Genomic DNA, 22,128 nt, shown 5'->3' with positions numbered 1-22,128 from the left:
CAACACAATTGCATTTTATCGATGGCAATTTGAATGCTCAGAGATACCGTGACGAGATCCTGAGGCCCATTGTATTGCCATTCGCTCCCCTCACCTCATGTTTCAGCATGATAATGCATGGCCCCATCGCAAGGATCTGTACACAATTCCTGGAAGCTGAAAATGTCCCAGTTCTTCCATGGCCTGCATACCCACCAGACATATCACCCATTGAGCATGTTTGGGATGCTCTTGATCGACGTGTACGACAGCGTGTTCCAGTTCCCGCCAATATCCAGCATCTTCGCACAGCCATTGAAGAGGAGTCGGACAACATTCCACAGTCAACAGCCTGATCACCTCTATGAGAAGGAGATGTGTCGCGCTGCATGAGGCAAATGGTGGGCCCACCAGATACAGACATTTGGTTTTAAGGTAACTGTGACCATATCTGAATTCCTAGTCATGTGATACTCAGATTGTGGCCTTATTTATTTAAATTGACTGATTTCCTAAACTGTAACTCAATAAAATATTTTAAATTGTTGCGTTTATATTGTTCTGCGTATGTACGTAGGATGCTGTATATAGCATTTTCATATATTAAAACAAAAGCGACAAATAATATTTGTCCATCCTTTGCTGCTATGTATTGTAGTTGAGTAGCCAAGGCTACTTGTAACGATGTGCGCTCAGAGTCAGGAAGCAAGTTCAGGGAGTGAGTGTTTTAATAAATGAAACGTAATACAAAACAAGAAACACGAACAATGCACAGACAGGAAACTGAAACAATGAGGCATGGGGAAGTAACCAAAGGGAGTGACATATATAGGGCAGGTAGTCAAGGATTTGATGGAGTTCAGGTGAGTGTCGTTATGCGCTGATGTGCGTAATGATGGTGACAGGTGTGCGCCATAACGAGCAGCCTGGTGACCTAGAGGCCAGAGAGGGAGCACACGTGACACTACTGCTCAAATGTTGCTGTAATAGGCCAACATGTTTCTCTTTTGCATGGTGTTTTGTTGCAGGTTTTGTTGTTCGGTTATTCATTGTCAAGCTTTAAAACCCGAAGCCAGACTGCAACATTTAGTAGCCTAGCTATGACGGTGGCATTTGTACACTTTCTCTCTGCTGCTTGCTGAATATGCCAGCGCATCAGGCTGTAGTTTCACAAAGTAGATGACTCAACTGTTGACTCGTTTATGTGTCCTATTCGGCATGCGGGCCTTGTTTGACACGTGCGCTAGGCTATTGGACACGTTATGACTGACTTGTGATCTTTGCCCTTGCTTGTTTGCTTCTATTGACATTCCCCAGCCTTAGTTAGCTTCTCAGAGTTACCATCTCAGTTTTTGTTCAAAATATTGAGTCATTACTGAAACGGTGTATCGCGAATGGGTGGGGGCAGCAAATGTAACAGTATAGCTTCCATCCCTCTCCTCGCCCCTACCAGGGCTCGAACCAGGGACCCTCTGCACACATCGACAACATCTACCCTCAAGCATCGTTACCCATCGCTCCACAAAAGCCGTGGCCTTTGCAGAGCAAGGGGAATAAATACTTCAAGGTCTCAGAGCTAGTAACACAAACAATGTACCAGGCAGCTGTGATTTACAACCTGATAGCAATATTTTTTGGGACTACCAAGAAATGTATTAGTGAATTATATGAATCATGGATTGAACTGCATCCATCTATTCTGCCAACAATGCCTTACTGTATGTCATGGAATTATGTGTAAAATATAACTTATTTTTAAAACCTCGTGTAAAGGTGTGTTCTTAAGAGCAATGCTCTGGGCGTTAGTTAATTCAGAGCGTTATCAGATTGTCCGGTCATAAATTCTGAGCGTTTCGCTCTTGGAGCATTCAGTGAGTGCACACTGGAAACTAGCTGAGGAGTAGGAATGATCCGAGCGTTCTGATCTCAACGGCAGTTAAATACACAAGCTAATTGCCCAATTTCTGGAACCGTGACGTCAAAGGAAAAAAATTCGACAGTTGACACTGCTGACTTTCACTCTTTCCACGTTTGCCGTCCATCGCGGATTCACGCCAAACTTTGATCTCCTGCTTACATTCATTATAATTTCTTCAGAAAATGGAAAACTATAGGTAAGTTAATGATAATATGTTCATGCAATATACTTTGACTAGAACGGTAGTAAGAAATGGAAGTGAATTTAATGTATTATGTGTGGGCGGAGGGAATTAAGCTATGATTCATATTTCACATCACAAAACATTATTCACTTCATTTTAAGGGGTCTTTATTACAGTGTGAATACACGTCTTGTAGTTAATTGTCATTACAACATGTAACTAACTGGTGTTAATTGCAGTGTGTAATTACAGGGGTTTTAACAACAAATGTTTGTTACCATGCTTGTCACAAATTCACAGATTTAGTGTTTAGTTTCATAACTGCATCCGATTAATTAATAACTGTCACAAGCTTTTAATATCATGTGGACAGATACACTGGGTGTCCAATATTACAAGGGTTGGGGGGTCAATAGGCTCTAATTACCTACCAGTGAATGTGCACTCTTCAAAATCTCTTCAAAGTCGTTGCTAGCACATGCCCCCAAAAAGTGTACCATGTGGGTTAACTTGGTTGTTACATTACAACCTTATTATAAATTGGATTTTTTTTTTTAAATCCCCCTCATCAATCTACACACAATACCCCATAATGACAAAGCAAAAACAGGTTTTTAGACATTTTGGAAGAAGAAAAACAAAACTATGAAATATCACATTTACATAAGTATTCAGACCATTTACTCAGTACTTTGAAGCACCTTTGACAGTGATTACAGCCTTGAGTCTTCTTGGGTATGCAGCATTGTTGCACAGCTTTTTTCAAGTCTCTCCAGAGATGTTCAATCGGGTTCATGTCCGGGCTCTGACTGGGCCACTCAAGGAGAGAGAGACTTGTCCCGAAGCCACTCCTGAGTTGTCTTAGATGTGTGCTTAGGGTTGTTGTCCTAATGGAAGGTGAACCTTTGCCCCAGTCTGAGGTCCTCAAAGCAGGTTTTCATCAAGGATCTCTCTGTACTTTGCTCCGTTCATCTTTCCTTCGATCCTGACTTGTCTCCCAGTCCCTGCCAATGAAAAACATCCTTCACCATAGGGATGGTGCCAGGTTTCCTCCAGATGTGACGCTTGGCATTCAGGCCAAAGAGTTCAATCTTGGTTTCATCAGACCATAGAATGTTGTTTAGGTGCCTTATAGGAAACCAAATGGGCTGTCATGTGCCTTTTACTGAGGAGTGGCTTCCGTCTGGCTACTCTACCATAATGGCTTGATTGGTGGAGTGCTGCACAGATGATTGTCCTTCTGTAAGGTTCTTCCATCTTCACAGAGGAACTCGGGAGCTCTGTCAGAGTGGCCATCTGGTTCTTGGTCACTTCCCTGATCAAGGCCCTTCTCCCCAGATTTCTCAGTTTGGCCGGGCGGCCAGCCAGTTCAAGGAAGACTTGGTGGTTCCAAACTTCTTCCATTTAAGAATGATGGAGGCCACTGTGTTCTTGAGGACCTTCAATGCTTCAGACATTTTTTGGTACCCTTCCCCAGATCTGTGCCTCGACAAAATCCTGTCTCGTAGCTCTATGGACAATTCCTTCGACCTCATGGCTTGGTTTTTGCTCTGACATGCACTGTCAACTGTGGGACCTTATGGTGTGTGTGCCTTTCCAAATCATGTCCAATCAATTGAATTTACCCCAGGTGGACTCCAATCAAGTTGAAGAAACATCTCAAGGATGATTGATGGAAACAGGATGCACCTGAGCTCAATTTTGAGTCTCATAGCAAAGGTTTGGAATATTTATGAAAATAATGTATATTTTTTATAAATTTGCTAAAATCTCTAAAAACCTGTTTTCGCTTTGTCATTATGTGTGTAGCTTGATGAGGAAAACAATTAATTTAAGAATTTAAAATAAGGCTGCAACGTAACAAAATGTGGAAAAAGGGAAGGGGTCTGTAGACTTTCCGATTGCACTGTAGATGCCCTCACCCACTAGTGACATAATGCTGACTTTACTTTGGTCTGACCCCGCTACAGGCTTTCCAGCAAGAACCAGGCAGATGTGTCCATATTCAGAGGTTTATTCTCTAGTTCACCACCACACATTAGCACACACACACAGAAGTGATTTTTGTGTGGTTCTAAGGAAAGGCAGAATAAACCATCATTAGGATCCATATACAAGAGGCTAATGAAATATACATACAATAGTAAAGAGATTACGTGATATATATGGCATGCTGTTCTAACAGTGGATGTTATAGTATAACATGCAAACACTTGGATATTCACACAGCAGGAATATAGAAGTACCCAGAGAGAGAAATAGAAGGTCTAGGCACTTAAGATTTATGTCCCTCTCTCAGGCCTGGCTACAGATCTTATCTGATCTTAGAAGGCACTGTTACTAGGCTCCTAGGTCATTAATCAAAGTGCACATGCAAATAGTATTTGTCCCTTCTGGAACCTCTAGAAACTCTGCAATGTTGCCCTCTGATACAGCAGTATCATCTCTAGGCTATACATTGCAGCGGTAACATACAAACAATATAAACCTTGCTGATACACATACTGAGTATTCAGCAATGATAATGACCTTAACACTTATTACAAATGTAGTAATGATAACCACACTAAACCGAGGTAGCATGCACGGGATACACACAAACAATGCTATCATTAGCTGGAAGCTATCAAAATAATATTACTTATCTACAAATATCTAGCGCAGGGCAGCTATAAACAACAAAACGCCTGGAGTGCGTCCAAGCGCACTGATTGGTTGGATGAACAGAGGCGTGAAGGGTCTGAAGGCCATTCAGATTGAGAGGGCCGGCTTTTTTCTTTTTACAGCCGCCCCTGGATTTCTGGTGGATATCCACACATCTTAAAAGGCCTCAATGCGGACTTAGTCCTGAAAGGGCCTAGTTCTATCCAGCAGGACAGGTAGGGCAGAGGGGCAGAACAGCGAAGGGACCAGACAAGGCCGGGTCCTGTCCTAGTGTGCATCTGGCCGAACTAGAAGGGCAGCTGATCACTTTAGAGGACCATGCGGGCCAGTAGGGTACTGGCTCCTGTGTGCATAAGGGTCTTAGGGGCCGCCCCGTGAAGAAGGTGCATGGAGACGCAGGGACAGTCCTGGGCCACTCCATGGAATACCACGGGTGTGGCGGAGGATCCTCTGACTCAGTTGTTGCAGGGCAGCTGGGGCCCATCCGTGAGCACTGAGTACAATGCTGGAGGCTGGCTACAGCTGGAGGAGGTAGCTCGCCTATTGCCGTGACGAAATGTGGCATTTCGGCCACAGCTGTCGTTTGCAGCTCACTGGTTGGTGACTCTCTCCCCACTGCTGAAGACGATGGCTCCCATGGTGGAGCAGGTGGGGACCCCTGGGTGAGGCTTATCAGGGATCTGGAGGCAGGTAATGGCTGGGCTCCAGAGACGAGGTCAGGTGGTCTCTCGTGTGGCAAGGGCTGAGGGTCGTCCAAGTCAGGGGGCTGAGGGCCTAGCAGGGCAAGAAACTCAGGGCCTGACAGGGCAGGGGACTTGGAACCTATTACTGAGACTGGGGACTACAACCCAGGTATGGAGGGAAGCTGCAAGCCTAGCTGAGCAGGGAACTTTTAGCCTAGCGCTAGTGTAAGTGAATGGGCGCCGGCTGAGGTTGGGGGCTACGAACTGGCTAGGGACAGACTGCATATCTAGAGAAGCAGATAACTCTGAGCCCAGCGGGACAGGAAACCCATGGCCTAGAACAAGGGCAGATGGTTTGGCGTGTAGCACTGAGGGAGCTGACTGCTTGCTGAATGAGGCTGCAGACCAACTGAGGTCAGAGAACCTATTGCCTAGCGGAGCAGTGGACTGAAGGCCGACTAGAGCTGGAGACAGCAAAACTAGAACGGCTGAAGGCTGGGAGCCTAGTGCTGATAGCGTTGGGCCTGACAGGGAAACTGACTCTGGACCTGACATGGTCAACGACTGAGGGCTAGTAGAGCTGGAGAAACTGGTACCTTTGAACCTAGCGGGTCAGGAGCCTGATAACCAACCTGGGCTAGGGACTGAGGGCCGACTAATGCTGGAGATAGCTGACCTAATGCAGCTGGAGACAGGACCTAGTGCTATGGACTGAGGGCTGAGGACTGAGAACACAACACATGTAACTTGTGGTTTAGCAGGGCAGAAGGCTGTAAGCCTCACGGTCTAGGTGTCTGTGGACTGACTGTTTCTGGAGACAGCGAGGCTAGTGTAGCGAACTTGGGGCCTAGTAAGGCAGGAGGCTTTAAACCTGGTGGGATAGGCAACTGCCTGCCAACTAATGCAGGGGGCTGCGATCTGAGCAGGGCAGGAGACTGCAGACCTGAAGATGGGGCAGATAACTTAGGGCCTAGCATGGCAGGGGGCTTTAAGCCTGGTGGAATAGGATGCTGCATACCCAATAAGGAGGGGTTTGCGGTCCATGCAGGGCAGGATACTTAGGGCCTGGCAGAGCAACAAACGTAGGGGCTACTAGTGCAGGGAACTGTAAACCTAGAGACGGCAGAGGACTGGGGTCTAGCACTATGGCATGAGTCAGAACAATGTGAACCTGCAACTAGGGCCAGAAACTGAAGGCCAGGTACTGGCAGAAACTGAGAACTTACCAAGGGGGCAGGATAGACTGGACCTACCGGGAAGGTAGGGAGCTCTAGACTTACTTGAGAGGCAGGAAACTTAAACCCTACAAGAGAAGTAGGGAACTCTAAACCTGACTTTCCCAGGAAGGAGAGTTCCCTTCCCTGACCCTACCGGGATGGAAGGGAACTCTGACCCTGTCCAGGAAGGAATGGAACTCTGACACTACCAGGAAGGAAGGGAACTCTGACCCCCCGGGGGAGGCAGGGAACTGGACAACTAGCTCAGGGGGACATCAGGGGTGACTTCTGATGGGTCACCTGCAGTGATGTCTAGCGGGTCCCCTGAGGCAAGGTCTGAAGGTAGCAGGACCCTCTGGGCTGGAACTAGCACGGTGTTGGCAGGCGGGGCTGGAGAGGCCCCAACTTCCTGGCTGCACTTGACATCTGCAATAGCTGCAGGCTGTGGCACTATTCTAGGAGCGGGTGAAGAATCCACTGCGGGCTTGGGCCTGGAGCAGGGAGGGGCTCCTGAGGGAGAGCAGGTGGAATCTTTGTGGCTGAAGGTTCCAGGGTAGCAGACAGTCGAACCTCGAGCACCAGAGTGTCTGTCTCGGCCAGCAGGGGGCCCCCACTGGAAGGAGAGGACAACTCTGCAACTGCAGCCAGAACAGGCCCCATGGCAGCGGCTGGCTGTGTCTCCACGACTGGAGCAGGAGTCTACTCAACTGTGGCTAGTCGAGAAGCTGGCTGAGGGGGGGGGGGGTGCAGACATAGGTGTCATGGACTGTGCACTCTGGAGTTGCCTTTATCTGATGGGGAGCTGGGCCGCCCTGGACAGCAGAAGCGGACCTGGCGATCTGTTGGGTTGGGAGGACCTAACAGGACGTCGGTCAAAATAACCTTTTTGTGCAGCTCATGAAACATAGGACCAACACTTTTTATGTGGTGTTTATATTTTTCTTCGGTATATGGCATGCTGTTCTAACAATGGATGCTATAGTATAACATGCAAACACTTGGATATTCACACAGCAGGAATATATACAGTATGTAGCCAGAGAGAGAAATAGAAGGCCTAGGCACTTAAGATGTATGGCCTTCAAGCCTCCCGAGTGGCGCTGCGGTCTAAGGCACTGCGTCACTACAGATCCTGGTTCAATCCCAGGCTGTGTTGTAGCCGGCCGCGATCGGGAGACCCATGAGGCGGCGCACAATTGGCCCAGCGTCGTCCGGGTTAGGGGAGGGTTTCGCCGGCTGGATTGTCCTTGTCCCATCACGATCTAGCGACTCCTGTGGTGGGCCGGGCACAATGCACGCTGACACGGTCGCCAGGTGTACGGTGTTTCCTCCGACACATTGGTGCAGCTGGCTTCCGGGTTAAGCGAGCATTGTGTCAAGAAGCAGTGCGGTTTGGCGGCGGCGTGTTTTGGAGGACGCACGGCTCTGTTTTAGAGGACGCATGGGACAAGAATGTAACTACCAATTGGGGAGAAAAAGGGGTACAAATCAAATTTAAATAAATAATATTAATAAAAAAATATTTAAAAAATACTCAAATTAAAAATAACAACAAAAAATAAATATTTATGGCCCTCTCTTAGGCCTGACTACAGATCTTATCCGATCTAAAAAAGCACTGTTACTAGGCTCCTAGGCCGTAAATCAAAGTGCACATGCAGATGGGATTTGGCCATTCTAGAACCTCTAGAAACTCTGCAATGTTGCCCTTTAATACAGCAGTATCATCTAAGGCTATACATTGCAGCGGTAACATACAAACAATTTAAACCGGCTAACCACACTAACCCGAGGTAGCATGCATGCAAATGGACGCACACAACACTTTAGTAAGGAAACAGCATGTCACCTGCCATCTTTCTCAAGACGGCAGGTGAACACGCTCTAACTTGGTGTATGAACAGAGGTGTGAAGTGTCTGAAGGCCAATCGGATTGAGAGGGCTGGCCTTTTTTACAATACCCGCACTGTATCTGCGAGCTGTTGGCTAGAACGCACGTACGATGGAAACCCAATTAACTTGTATTTTTTATTCGGTACATGGGAATTTAACTACAGAAGTAATTTTTATATGTACTACTATAGGTAATTACGCACAGCATTTTACCAGCAACAAGGCAATTTGATGGAAAATGCGCAAGAACATTTGCATATTGTTGTTATGCAGATTTTAGAATATTTGTGTGAAAATCTGTCGCCAATTGGATGGAAACCTAGCTAGTGTCTCCTTTTTACATTTATGTTCTAAACAATATCCTAAATCTAAAGCAATCCACCAATCAGACAATATTAACCCACCACCTATCCTGCATTGCAATTTGTGATTCTATTATGGTTCTTCATGTTAATCAGCAAGCCTCTGACATATGTATCCATTTTCACCTTCAGAACACACATTGTCATGTGGACTGTCCTGTGGTTAGTAGCAGTCTTCCTGTGTGCCTCAGGTAAGTTATTCTCATTGCCTCAATAGAGACATGGTGTAGATGCAAAGTTTAGGAGGGGTGGTAATGGTCAGCAATACATCTCAATTGCTTATAGTGTTATGTTGTCTTAAACTCATGTCTCTTGTTGCAACACATCCTCAACCTCTGTGGATATTCAGTATATCTTCAACTGAGACATGGTTCTGAGGTGAAGGTTGTTGTTTCTGGTTTCCTCAATGAAGACTGTTTATCAAGCAGAATCTTAATAATTGCAGTTGTCTCTCCTCAAACCTTTTTGTCACACCCACACATTCTCCCACACATCCTCAGTTCTGCTTTCTACTCCCCCTCGTGTGTGCGTGTGTGTGTGTGTGTGTTTAAAGTAACATCCCATTCATCCATCTATGTGCGTGTCAAATCAAATCCAATCTTGTCACATGCTCCAAATATCCTTCCACATGTCACACATCCTCAGTTCTCCTTTCTACTTCCCCTCCTGTGTTTACAGTAACATCCCATTCATCCATCTGAGTGTGTCAAATCAAATCCAATCTAATGTTATTTGTGAAATGCTTACTTACCATGCCGTGAAATGCTTACTTACCAGCCCTAAACCAACAATGCAGTTTAAAAAAAATAGAGTTAACTAAATATTTAGTAAATAAAATAAAAAATAAAAGTAACAATAAAATAACAATAATGTGGCTATATACACATGGGTACTCAATGTGCGGGGGTACAGGCTAGTCGAGGAGTTTGTGTCTGTTTACAGTAACATCTCAGTCATCCATCTAAGAGTTTGTGTTTACAGTAAAATCCCAGTCATCCATCTACAATACTATTATTATTTTCACATGCACGTATACACTTCTCTTTGAATATCAAGCAGGCCCACACACATTGTCCTTTGAGAGAGAAAGATATCACTTTTGCTATTGCTGCTTGACAGCTTCAGGACAAGAAGAGACTTGATCAGCAGAAAGTTGTTTACTCCGAATGGGAAACATTTTTTTATTTTATATGTTTATATTGGACAAATTCAGCCTGGGTCTTGCCAAGACACACAGCGAGCCCTGCCACAGGCATCCTGTGTAACACAGCTGAAGTCAAGCCTGGGTGGGGGGGCTTGACTTACTACAAGTTTAGATAGCTGTCCGCTAGACAAACTTACCAATCTAAAAACATTTAGCTGACAGGGGCTAATTGAGTGACTGTTGATGCACAACCAAATTCCGAAATTGCACCTTGTATATTCTATCTCTCAACAGTAAGTTGAGACCCCAACTGAGTTCCTGTGTGTGAAACTGGTCCGCGGGCCTACAGAAGGGGGGCCGCATGCCAGTTGCCCATCCCTGCTCTAGGCCATTGTCATAGTCCTGGAGGGCCGATGCCGCTCGTTTTATAGTCAATAAATCCATGAATTCCCTTAACCAAATGTCCATGCTAAGCACTGAGGTTTACACTCTTTCCAATTCATAAGTATTGTCCGTTTGACTGTTAGGAAGGCCAATGCAATGATACGTTGTGTGGTTCTAGGTTGGATATTGTCCACCCTACTTCCTAACAGGCACACCACAAGACAAAGTGGGATACATACACTCAACATATAATCTACATCAGGCAAATCTTTTAACGACTGGACATTTCCAAAACAGATTCATTGGTGTACCAACCTCACCGCATCCATGCCAACACACATCTGAAAGGCTTTGATCCATGTTTTTCAACCTGTGAAGTGTGATATAATCCCTGTGCAAGTCCTTCATTTTAATAATTGTATACCTTAGACAGTTGGATATGGATGTTGTGTTTTTCCATATTGCATCCCACTGTGCTGCGGTGAGAGATATACCTAAGTCCTGTTCCTAGTGTATCGGAGTAGGGATGTTGCTGTTAAAGGAGGAGAGGCCAATGGGCTTGTATAAGGCAGAAACCATTCCTTTCCCATTAGCAGCATCCCTCAGTTTGTTGTCCACCACACTTTTAGATCCCACATCAATACCCTTTGAGGAAATACATTTTATTATTGACTTGAGCTGTAAATAGGGTGGAAATGCTATATCATTCAGGCCAAACTCTGCAATCAACTTTTTAAATGGTATGATATCACCATCCCTTACGACCTGCCCCACATGACTGATGTTTTGGCATTGCCAGGTAATATTTGCCAATGTCTGTTTCCCAGCAGTAAACAAGGGGTTGTTCCCTATTGGACATGAAGGGAGGGATGCTCCATTGATAGATAACCTTTTATGAAGCATCTTTGCCACTGCACATGGAAACTCCAGTAGTAGGTTATTTATCTTACAGTGGATCTTGGGGTAATACCGTAGTGATAAGGAGATTGACTTATGTTCTGTCACAGTTTTCTCCTCTAGCCACTCCCAGCTGCCTGCTATTGTCCCATTTCTATTCCCCCATGACAATAGGTATATTGCATTACAAAACAAGTAATACTAATAAACATCAGGAACACCTAATCCACCCTTGCTTCTTGACATGGACAGTTTTTATGGTTAATTCTTGGTTTCTTCTCTTTCCACAACAAGCCAGAAAATAAACTACGTATCTCTTTAAACCAGTACTGAGGGAACTGAAGTGGTATAGCTGACTTAAGGAACGATAGTCTAGGGAGTATGTTCATCTTTATCACTGCTCTACCCCATAGTGATGAAGGTAAAACTGTCCATCTCTTAATCTCAACCCTAATGGTTTTTAGGAAACCTGGTCCATATAGATCAAATATCTTACTGATCGGTGACCTGATATTTATCCCTAGGAATTTCATACCTTGTGGTTTCCATATGAAGGGAGGTGTGGTTCAGAGGAATATCCTCACTCTTACTCTAATTCACTTTATATCCAGAAAATTGGTCAAATCCTCTTATAAGCTGTAGCACCTCGGTAAGGAACAGCTGGGATTTGAAGGTGTTATTAAGATATCATCAGTGTATAGGTTGCTTTTCAAGTCATGACCATGTTATGTGCTATACAAATTTGACAGACACAAGATGGGGACTTCAAATAGGCCTATTGCACGTCAAGAGAACTGTAGCCTACAGATGGGTTTAATGGAAACTGAAATCTGGACACTGACTGTAGGTCTAACCTCTCATATAGCCTTAATTTTAACTCCTGCAGAATTAAGCATTTATTGCAGTAAAATTTTACACCAAATGTAGGCAAATATTTGACTTGGCAACAGGAGAGGAAAAATATGATTTATTTCCTTCAGCATCTTGAGAGAATGCAAATGCACCTATACAGACGTTATGTAGGTGTCACCTATACAGACGTTATGTAGGGGTCACCTATACAGACGTTATGTAGGGGTCACCTATACAGACGTTATGTAGGTGTCACCTATACAGACGTTATGTAGGGGTCACCTATACAGACGTTATGTAGGGGTCACCTATACAGACGTTATGTAGGTGTCACCTATACAGACGTTATGTAGGGGTCACCTATACAGACGTTATGTAGGGGTCACCTATACAGACGTTATGTAGGGGTCACCTATACAGACGTTATGTAGGTGTCACCTATACAGACGTTATGTAGGTGTCACCTATACAGACGTTATGTAGGTGTCACCTATACAGACGTTATGTAGGGGTCACCTATACAGACGTTATGTAGGGGTCACCTATACAGACGTTATGTAGGGGTCACCTATACAGACGTTATGTAGGGGTCACCTATACAGACGTTATGTAGGTGTCACCTATACAGACGTTATGTAGGTGTCACCTATACAGACGTTATGTAGGTGTCACCTATACAGACGTTATGTAGGTGTCACCTATACAGACGTTATGTAGGGGTCACCTATACAGACGTTATGTAGGTGTCACCTATACAGACGTTATGTAGGTGTCACCTATACAGACGTTATGTAGGTGTCACCTATACAGACGTTATGTAGGGGTCACCTATACAGACGTTATGTAGGGGTCACCTATACAGACGTTATGTAGGGGTCACCTATACAGACGTTATGTAGGGGTCACCTATACAGACGTTATGTAGGTGTCACCTATACAGACGTTATGTAGGTGTCACCTATACAGACGTTATGTAGGTGTCACCTATACAGACGTTATGTAGGTGTCACCTATACAGACGTTATGTAGGTGTCACCTATACAGACGTTATGTAGGTGTCACCTATACAGACGTTATGTAGGGGTCACCTATACAGACGTTATGTAGGTGTCACCTATACAGACGTTATGTAGGTGTCACCTATACAGACGTTATATGTAGGTGTCACCTATACAGACGTTATGTAGGTGTCACCTATACAGACGTTATGTAGGTGTCACCTATACAGACGTTATGTAGGGGTCACCTATACAGACGTTATGTAGGGGTCACCTATACTCCCTCTCCGGCACCAAAGGGGAGCATCAGGGAGTGGTTTTTTGTGTGTGTTGGAAGGTGACGTCGGATCAGAGTTTACACACCAATCATTTTTTTTACCACTACATCACTGTCTAGCGGTAGACCTATTTGAAGTTCATGGTAAGGGTGACCATCCCGTTTTCCCCGGGACAATTTCAGCCCAATTTCAGGTGTCCCGACTTTTCAGGTTACAAAAAAGGTAAATTTGTCAGTTTGAAGCATCAATTAATATAGGCCTAATCAATGTAGGCTTAATCAATGGCAATCGCCGAATGTCATTAGGCACACATTTTGGTGTTTTGTAAACACCCAATAGAGACCCCCCCTAATTGAAATCCTATGCAGTCTTGTCTGTTGTTTTGTAGTTTGATAATGAGCTTTGTAATTTATGCTTTGGTGTAATTTTTATGTATTGAAATCTCAACACTAATATTCAACCTTAAATTTTGGGTTAAGTTTTTTTGGAGGGGAGGATGGTTGAGGTGAGGAGGAGGATTATTTAAGATACTGTTTGAAGAGGTAAGGTTTCAAATAAAATCTCATTTTATTTGTCACATGCGCCGAATACAACAGGTACAATACAAATACAACAACCTTACTGTGAAATGCTTAGTTACAAGCACTTAACTCTTATTTTTGGCTAAGAAAATATTTACGAAATAACAATAACGAGGCTATATACAGGGGGTACCATTACCGATTTCAATGTATGGGGGTAGAGGTTTGTCACGATCCTCTTCCTGGAAATGACTGGACCAAAGCGCAGCGTGGTACGTGTTCATGATATTTTATTAAATCAGAACAATTGAACAAAAATAACAAAGAGAAAAACGAACAGTTCTGTAAGGTAACTAAACTATACAGAAAACAACTACCCACAAAACACAGGTGGGAAAAGGCTGCCTAAGTATGATTCCCAATCAGAGACAACGATAGACAGCTGCCTCTGATTGAGAACCACACCCGGCCAAACACAAAGAAATAGAAAACATAGAAATAAAGAAACTAGAATGCCCAACCTAGTCACAAGGTTGACAAGGGCGTGACAAGGTTAGTGGAGTTAATTTAGGCAATATGTACAATAAGGTAGGTGTAAAATGACTGCATAGAGAATAAACAGTGAGTAGCAGCAGCGTTTTAAAAATAAATAAATAAATACATACATTTAAAAAAGGGGGGGCAATGCAAATAGTCCAGGTAGCCATTTGATTAGCTGTTAAGAAGCCTTTTGGACCTAGACCTGGCGCTCTGGTACCGCTTGCCGTGTGGTAGCAGAGAGAACAGTCTATGACTAGGGTGGCTGGAGTCTTTGACAATTTTTAGAGCCTTCCTCTGACACCACCTGGTATAGAGTTTGTTTTTGGAAGATGGGAAGGGACTCTGCAGTCCTAGCTTCAAGGGGAAGCTGGTTCCACCCTTGGGGTGCTTGGACTAAGCTGAGCGGGAGCGGGGTGACATGAGAGAACTTGGGAAGGTTGAAAACCAGGCAGGCTGCAGCATTTTGGATAAGTTGCTGGGGGTTTGATGGCATAAGAGGAGCCCAGCCAACAGCGAGTTGCAGTAATCCAGACGGGAGAGGACAACTGCCTGGATTAGGACCTGCGCCACTTCCTGTGTGAGATAGGGTCGTACTCTACGGATGTTGTACAGCATGAACCTGGAGGAGCGGGTCACTGCTTTGATGTTTACAGAGAACGACAGGGTGTTGTCCAGGGTCACGCCAAGGTTCTTTGCACTCTGGGAGTGTCGACACTGTGGAGTTGTCAACCTTGATGGAGAGGTCTCTGAGTGCGCAGGCCCTCCCCGGGAGGAAGAGCACTTCAAGGTTGCGCTTAAGGCGGTGAGCCAACATCCAAGTTAAGATATCTGCCAGGCCTTCAGAGATGTGTGTCGCCACCTGGGTGTCAGAAGGGGGGAAGGGGGGAAATGCGTGTTATCCGCATAGCAATGATAGGAGAGACCATGTGAGGATATGACGGAGCCGTGTGACTTATAGAGAAAAGAGGAGAGGGCCTAGAACCGAGCCCTGGGGGACACCAGTGGTGAGAGAGAGAAAGGGAAACAAAGTAGTGATCAGAGACCTGGAGGGGGGTTGCAGTGAGATTAGTAGGTGAGTAGCCTCTAGTAAAGATGAGGTCAAGCATATTGCCTGCCTTGTGAGTTGGAGGGGATTGGGGAAATGTGAGGTCAAAAGAGGCAAGGAGGGGAAATAGTTGGAAAGAAATGAATCGAAGGCCGACGTCATGAGGTTATGTGTTTAAAGTAATAACCTATCATCATTTCTAATCTCTCAAAACATGAGATGTCAAATATGATCTCATACATCACCTGCACCGCCAGCTAAGAGAAACAAGAGTCTCTGGTCGGATTAAACCAAGATTGAAATCTTTGGCCTGAATGCCAAGTGTCACGTCTGGAGGAAACCTTGCACCATCCCTATGTTGAAGCATGGTGGTGGCAGCATCATGCTGTGGGGGTGTTTTTCAATGGCAGGGACTGGGACACAGTCAGGATCGAGGGAAAGCTGAATGGAGCAAAGTACAGAGAGATCCTTGATGAAAACCTGCTCCAGAGCGCTCAGGACCTCAGACTGGGGTGAAGGTTCACCTTCCAACAGGACAACGACCCTAAGCACACAGCCAAGACAACGCAGTAGTGGCTTCGGGACAAGTCTTTGAATGTCTTTGAGTGGCCCAGCCAGAGCCCGGACTTGAACCGGATCAAACATATCTGATGAGATCTGAAAATAGCTGTGCAGTAACACTCCCCATCCAACCTGACAGAGCTTGAGAGGATCTGCAGAGAAGAATGGGAGAAACTCCCCAAATACAGGTGTGCCAAGCTTGTAGCGTCATACCCAAGAAGACTCGAGGCTGTAATCGCTGCCAAAGGTGCTTCAACAAAGTACTGAGTAAAGGGTCTGAATACTTATGTAAATGTAATATTATGTATTTTTTAAAACCTGTTTTTGCTTTGTCATTATGGGGTATTGTGTGTAGATTGATAAGGGGGGGAAACGATTTAATCAATTTTAGAATAAAAATACCTAACAAAATGTGGGAAAAGTAATGGGGTCTGAATACTTTCCCGAAGTCACGGTAAACATTCAAAATCCTATTTTCCCTAAACCTGACCGTAACTTTAACCCCAAAATCTAATCTTAACCCTAACTCCTAAACCTAATTCTATCCCTAACACTAATTCTACCTTAACCCACTAGAAATAGCATTTGAGCTTGTGGGGACTAACAAAATGTGTTTGTGTTAGTTTACTATTCATGTGTGGCATATACCCAGTTAAAGTTAAACACGTCCATAGATGGATGACTGGGATTTCACTGTAAACACACACACACACACAGGAGGAGTAGAAAGGAGAACTGAGTGTGTGTGTGTTTACAGTGAAATCCCAGTCATCCATCTATGGACGTGTTTAACTATACTTGTGGGAGGAGTAGAAAGGAGAACTGAGGAAGTGTGGACGTTTGTGTGGGTGTGATAAAAATGTATAGATACAATTGACTAAGTCAGATTTAAGATTCTGCTTGATAAACAGTCTTCATTGAGATATAAAGTGTGTGCGCTTGTGTGTGTGTGTGTGTGTGTGTGGTTGCAATAATGTGCGGTATCATGTTCATTGGCAAACAACGTGTTGTGATATTGCACAATAACCGTTATGAGAGAAACCACATACCTCCTTTTTAAAGTTTGGTTCTTCTTGTTTACTGTGCTCCTCTGTACCAAGGGGAGATTTTGTTGTTATTGCCATTTCTCAATGTTTTTTCTTATCTTGTTAAAGACCAATGCAACTTCCCTAAAACATTATTGAAATTAACCTTGAACCTGCTCAACTGGGCTTTAAAAAAATATTCTAGCCCATTTGGAGCCGCTCCAAGCTATTGTGGGACAAAACGTCCTCCTGCAATGCCCCTGCAAGAAGAGAAACGAGAGAATGGACATTAAATGGCAGTTAGAAGACCATACCACCGTGCTTCACCACAGTGGAAGACATAACACCACAAACATCGGGGAGGGATATCAAAACAGGGTCAGTCTCTTTCAGAATGAAGATAAGGACAACTGTTCCCTGCTCCTCTCAGGCATCACTGTCGCAGACAATGGGATGTACAAATGCTTCTTTCAAACCGAGACTTTGGTCTACATTCACATCACTCTGCATGTGATTGGTAAGACATTTGTTTTGCTTGTTTGTTTTTTTGTTGTTGTTCATTGTCATTCTGCTAATGGTTGATTTATTTGTGTTCTCCCGCCCCCTTTTCTACTTCATAAATGACTCCATTTCAGGCATGCTGTAGTTGATTTATCTCCTCTCTCCTCTCCAGCCAACTACAGTGTCTGTATGTACCAGGTACTAGACCAGGCTTCGGGGGGTTCCGGATGGGGAGAGGGGTTCGTGGTGTACCAGTGTAAAGCCAACGGGGGATTCCCAAAGGGCCAGATTCACTGGAAGATGGGTGGACATCCTCTCGTGAACACCTCCAGGAGGGATGAGACCCACCTGGATAACTCTACAGGACTCTACAGTCTGACCAGCAACCTGACCATGGATCAGAGTCAGGGTGAAAAACTGCAGTGTATGGTGGAGAACACAGACCAGGCTTCTAAACTCAACTCCACCTGCAAGGAAAAGCCTGGTGAGTACAGGAGACTAGTGACACCAGTAGCCATAACACTGCAGCAGTAAATCATGGTACTGTAGTCAGGGTCAGGAGTTTCAGTCCCATAGTGATTTCATTGAAGAATGTTGGTTAGAGTCTCAGCTTGTACCCAAAAATCCAAAAACATCTGCATAGGAATGCATGAGAATGAAAAGCTAGGAGTGGGTGCATGCGTATGTGTGTGAAAGTGCATGAGGGTGGGGCAATCTAGGGGCAAGCATAGGCATAAATACAGAAAAGGAAAAACAAACTCTAAGCTAGAGTGAAACTACAGAGAAACAACAGCGTTATCTTTGGGACTAAACTATTAGCATTACCAATGTGTAGATAATAGTGTTTCCTCTGACTGAACACAAATGTTTGGATAAAAATAAAGAAGCTGGAATACACAGTGATGTGTTGAAGAGTAGTAGACAAAGAAAGTTACACTGCTGTGACAAATAGGGAGGAAGTTAGAGTTTCATTTGGAAAACCTTCTCACCACTTGGTCAAGTTACACTAAGAGGTCTGCCTTTTCAAATTCCTCAGCTTTTTGGCCTCTCCGTCTCTCATCTAAAACACGTTTTTGGAGCATTTCATAGTTTGTATTAACTATTTCTAAGTTTTCTGTTTCCTCTCTGCTTTCCAGTGCACATTAGAGAGAGTATATTTGAGAGTCCTGATAAAGTAGCAGTAGCAGCAGGTGTGTCTGTCAGCATGGTTGTGATGCTGGTTGCGGGAGTCCTGCTGGTGATCTTCTTACTGGCTAGATGTCACCGGCGTGAAACGTCAAGGGTGAGCCCTTGTCCTTATTATACCACTGTGATATGTGTCCAAGTATTAATGCTGCTTGGATCTAGAAAAAATGCCAGTATCTGGGCACAAATCAGAGCGCATACTGCAAAGGTGTTCGAATTACAAATAAAAAAAGACTAATAAGACTAACAAACCTCATACCGTACTTGCACATTCAATTTGATATTGATGCACCTAAATAGTGATTGAATAGATCAGTTTCAGTCCTTGTGTGTGATTCATGTTTTGTTTTCCCTGGAAGAAGCAGAGAGACACGGAGGAAAGAAGCGTGACCCAGCAGTTGAACATGTATGAACACTGAGTGTGTGGAGCATCTTCTCCCTCTGATACAACAATCTCTCCTCAACTGACGGACGACAAAATGGAGGGATGGTGACTTGCAACAAGACAAACTTAAACTTAAAATAATGCCTGTGTTCAAAGTAGCAATGTGGAGCAGCATTGAGCAATGTATTGTACTGTCATGTCTGAACTATATTCTGTGGCCGTTATGAAACGAGGCAGGAAGTGAAAGAAGTGGAGAACAGCATGATGGGAGAAATGACTGGTCAATGGACTGAACATGAGCTGAACTCAGTAAATGAAGTCCAGAGAAATCCCAAGAAATAAAGTAGACCTAAGGCAGCCTGTATATTGCAATTATAGAGTTTACTAACTACAGGTGCATTCACATTTCTAAGAAGAGAAGCAGATGATACAGGACTACTATAATTAACAGCCATCATGGAAACTCTTGTTACATACATCTACCGCATGTTCCTGCTGTTACCCATTTGAATCAGGTTGATAATTCATGTTGATAATTCGTTTTCATGTACAGCAGTCATTTCACCATTTAAATGTGAATTTAATTATCTGAATATGTGAAGAATTTGACATGATCAATGTTTTCATTGCTGCTTATTATTATTATTATGTAGCTTGCTGTGAAACAAGCATGCCATGGAATGACTAAATCAAAAGATTAGTAACATTTTGGTCCAGGGTCCGTTTTGTTGTATTATTAACCATATTGGTTAAGCTTACAACACAGGAAGAGCTGATCGGAAATCAGGGAAATAAAATGACTTTTTATAGGTCTTGTCCCGAGGGACTAGAGGGACCAGTACAAGTTTCACATCTGTGTTCATATTTATTTTGTGAGAAGACAAAAAAAACTACAGACATTATACAAATACACATATATACTATATCCTCCCACCCCTTTCCACCCACATGACCTGCTTATTTGAGTACAAATATCAAAGTAGTGTTTGATATTTGTTGATACTTGGTTGCCTGGGTGTTAGGTACAGTGTAGTTAGTCATCATTAAGCAGTAAGAGATTGGCAATACAAGGGATTGGTTTAGATAAAATGCTTGATAGTGATGAAGCCACAGATTGCCAAAAGGAGAACATCTGTTTTAATACTTTTATACCACTTGTATTTTATGCTGTAAGTGACAATATTGGCTGTTTTTCTGTGTGTGAAAGTATTGTTTAGTCGTTTTTATGTGTTTGTAGTGTTGGAAAGCAGCTGAAATTCTCTTCCCTCTTGGTGTTTCTTTTTCAAATAAACTGTATGTACTGTGAATATGAAATGAGATATTAAATGCCATAATAAACCCTATATTGAAGCACAGCATTGATTGTCACTGCTACGCAGATGATACACAACCTCACATTTCTGTGTCACCAGAGGACTCTAGCTCCACGGATACATTATTAGACTGTTTTAGTGAGTTAAATACTTGGACGGCTCACAACTTCCTCCAGCTAAATCAAGACAAGACCGAGGTACTTATTGTTGGAGCCAGAGCACAGCGAGAGAATCTAGCAGCATATTTTAATTCACAGGCAATAAAGATAAAACACCAGGTAAAAAACCTAAGTGTTATTTTTACATTCTGAAGTAAATTTTGAATCACACATTAGGAATGCGACCAAAATAGTTTTTTACCACCTGGGGAACATTTCGAAGGTGTGGACGTTTCTCTCAGGCTGATACAGAGAGACTCATCCATGCTTTAATTACATTCAGGTTTGACTACTGTAATGCTCTCCTGTCTGGTCTACCAAAGAAAGCCATTGGTCAACTGCAGAACATACAGAATGCTGCAGCATGGGTACTGACCAAGACCAGACGGAGAGCACACATTACACCGGTTTTAAGGTCTCTACTGGCTGCCTGTGAGTTCTGTAAAGCACATTGCGTTGCAGTCCATGTCTGAAATGTTCTGTATAAAAAAAGCTTGATTTGATTAAATGTCAAAATAAACGCAATATCAAATGCTACATTCTAATTGTCCCTCTGTCTGAGATTCCCTCTGCCACATTGACTTTAAGGATTTGCTCTTTGCAAGAGTCAATTCAGTTTCAACACTATATTTCCGAGACCAAGTAAAACCTCATTAAATTGTTGACTTAACTATGGCATGCCATCAGGTAAGGTAAGTCAAGTAAGTCAACAATTGAATGCGATATCTCAGCTTACTCATCATCATAAATCAACCTTGGCCTGATTTCTACTAGAGCGGACGGGTATATTGTAGTCCTGTTCATGTAAACAATAAAGGTTTCACGTTAAGCTATACTAGACCTCAGCTAAAAGCTGCAAAAGAAGGAGTTATCTTACTATAACCTTAATCACAAGTTTTAGATAGTTTTATCTATAGTTTTATAATAGATATTAAACGATGTAGCTATATAGTTTACACAGGGCACACCCATACTCATAATAGTTTATACGCGTGTTACAGTAACCACAGGAGTATGTCAACCTCCACCTTCACTGGTTTCTCTTCTAATACTACTAACAGATGGTATTACCTACTATCCATCTACTATGTACTTTGAATGTCAATATTTGACTAATAATAACTTAAAATATATACATCCTTGACAGATGTCTTTGTACGTGTCCTGGAAGTTTCATGATCAAGATAATGTTCTCTCGAGATACAATGATCTTTGTTCAAGATAATATCAAAGAATAAAATCTGAAAGGTCAAGAGCACAGGAGGTTGGTGGCACCTTAATTGGGGAGAGCAGGCTAGTGGTAATGGCTGGAGAGGAATAGTATCAAATACATCACACACATGATGCCATTCCATTTGCTCTGTTCCAGGTATTATTATGAGCCGTTCTCCCCTAGTTCCTGTGGTGAAGAGTGGATATGAGAGGGTTAGCTACTTCCTGG

General features: G+C 43.6%; 1 protein-coding gene across 2 annotated transcripts; it reads left to right on the top strand.

Annotated features, from left to right (window-relative positions):
- The first annotated feature begins 1,998 nt into the window (after positions 1 to 1,998).
- Positions 1,999 to 20,559, top strand: LOC120057977 (butyrophilin subfamily 2 member A2-like). 2 transcript variants are annotated; one of them, XM_039006463.1, is made up of 6 exons: positions 1,999 to 2,093; positions 9,033 to 9,091; positions 17,576 to 17,662; positions 17,819 to 18,130; positions 18,783 to 18,928; positions 19,194 to 20,559. In XM_039006463.1, the coding sequence occupies exons 1-6, from the start codon at positions 2,080 to 2,082 to the stop codon at positions 19,248 to 19,250; spliced, it is 675 nt and encodes a 224-aa protein (XP_038862391.1). In that variant the 5' UTR covers positions 1,999 to 2,079; the 3' UTR covers positions 19,251 to 20,559. The 2 variants fall into 2 exon arrangements, with proteins under 2 accessions (XP_038862391.1, XP_038862389.1); XM_039006461.1 differs by having other exon boundaries at positions 17,351 to 17,662.
- The last annotated feature ends 1,569 nt before the right edge of the window (positions 20,560 to 22,128 follow it).

This window comes from Salvelinus namaycush, chromosome 13 (genome assembly GCF_016432855.1).
Source record: "Salvelinus namaycush isolate Seneca chromosome 13, SaNama_1.0, whole genome shotgun sequence".
Classification (NCBI taxonomy): domain Eukaryota; kingdom Metazoa; phylum Chordata; class Actinopteri; order Salmoniformes; family Salmonidae; genus Salvelinus; species Salvelinus namaycush.
The sequence above is the reverse complement of the archived record's forward strand: the minus strand, read 5'-3'. Positions and strand labels throughout refer to the sequence as shown.

Bases quoted from the DNA above. Each gene is read 5' to 3' on its own strand.
- LOC120057977 (XM_039006461.1), top strand. The intron at 9,092-17,350 runs GTAAGTTATTCT...AAAATATTCTAG, and splicing joins AGTCTTCCTGTGTGCCTCAG to CCCATTTGGAGCCGCTCCAA. The intron at 17,663-17,818 runs GTAAGACATTTG...TCTCCTCTCCAG, and splicing joins CATCACTCTGCATGTGATTG to CCAACTACAGTGTCTGTATG.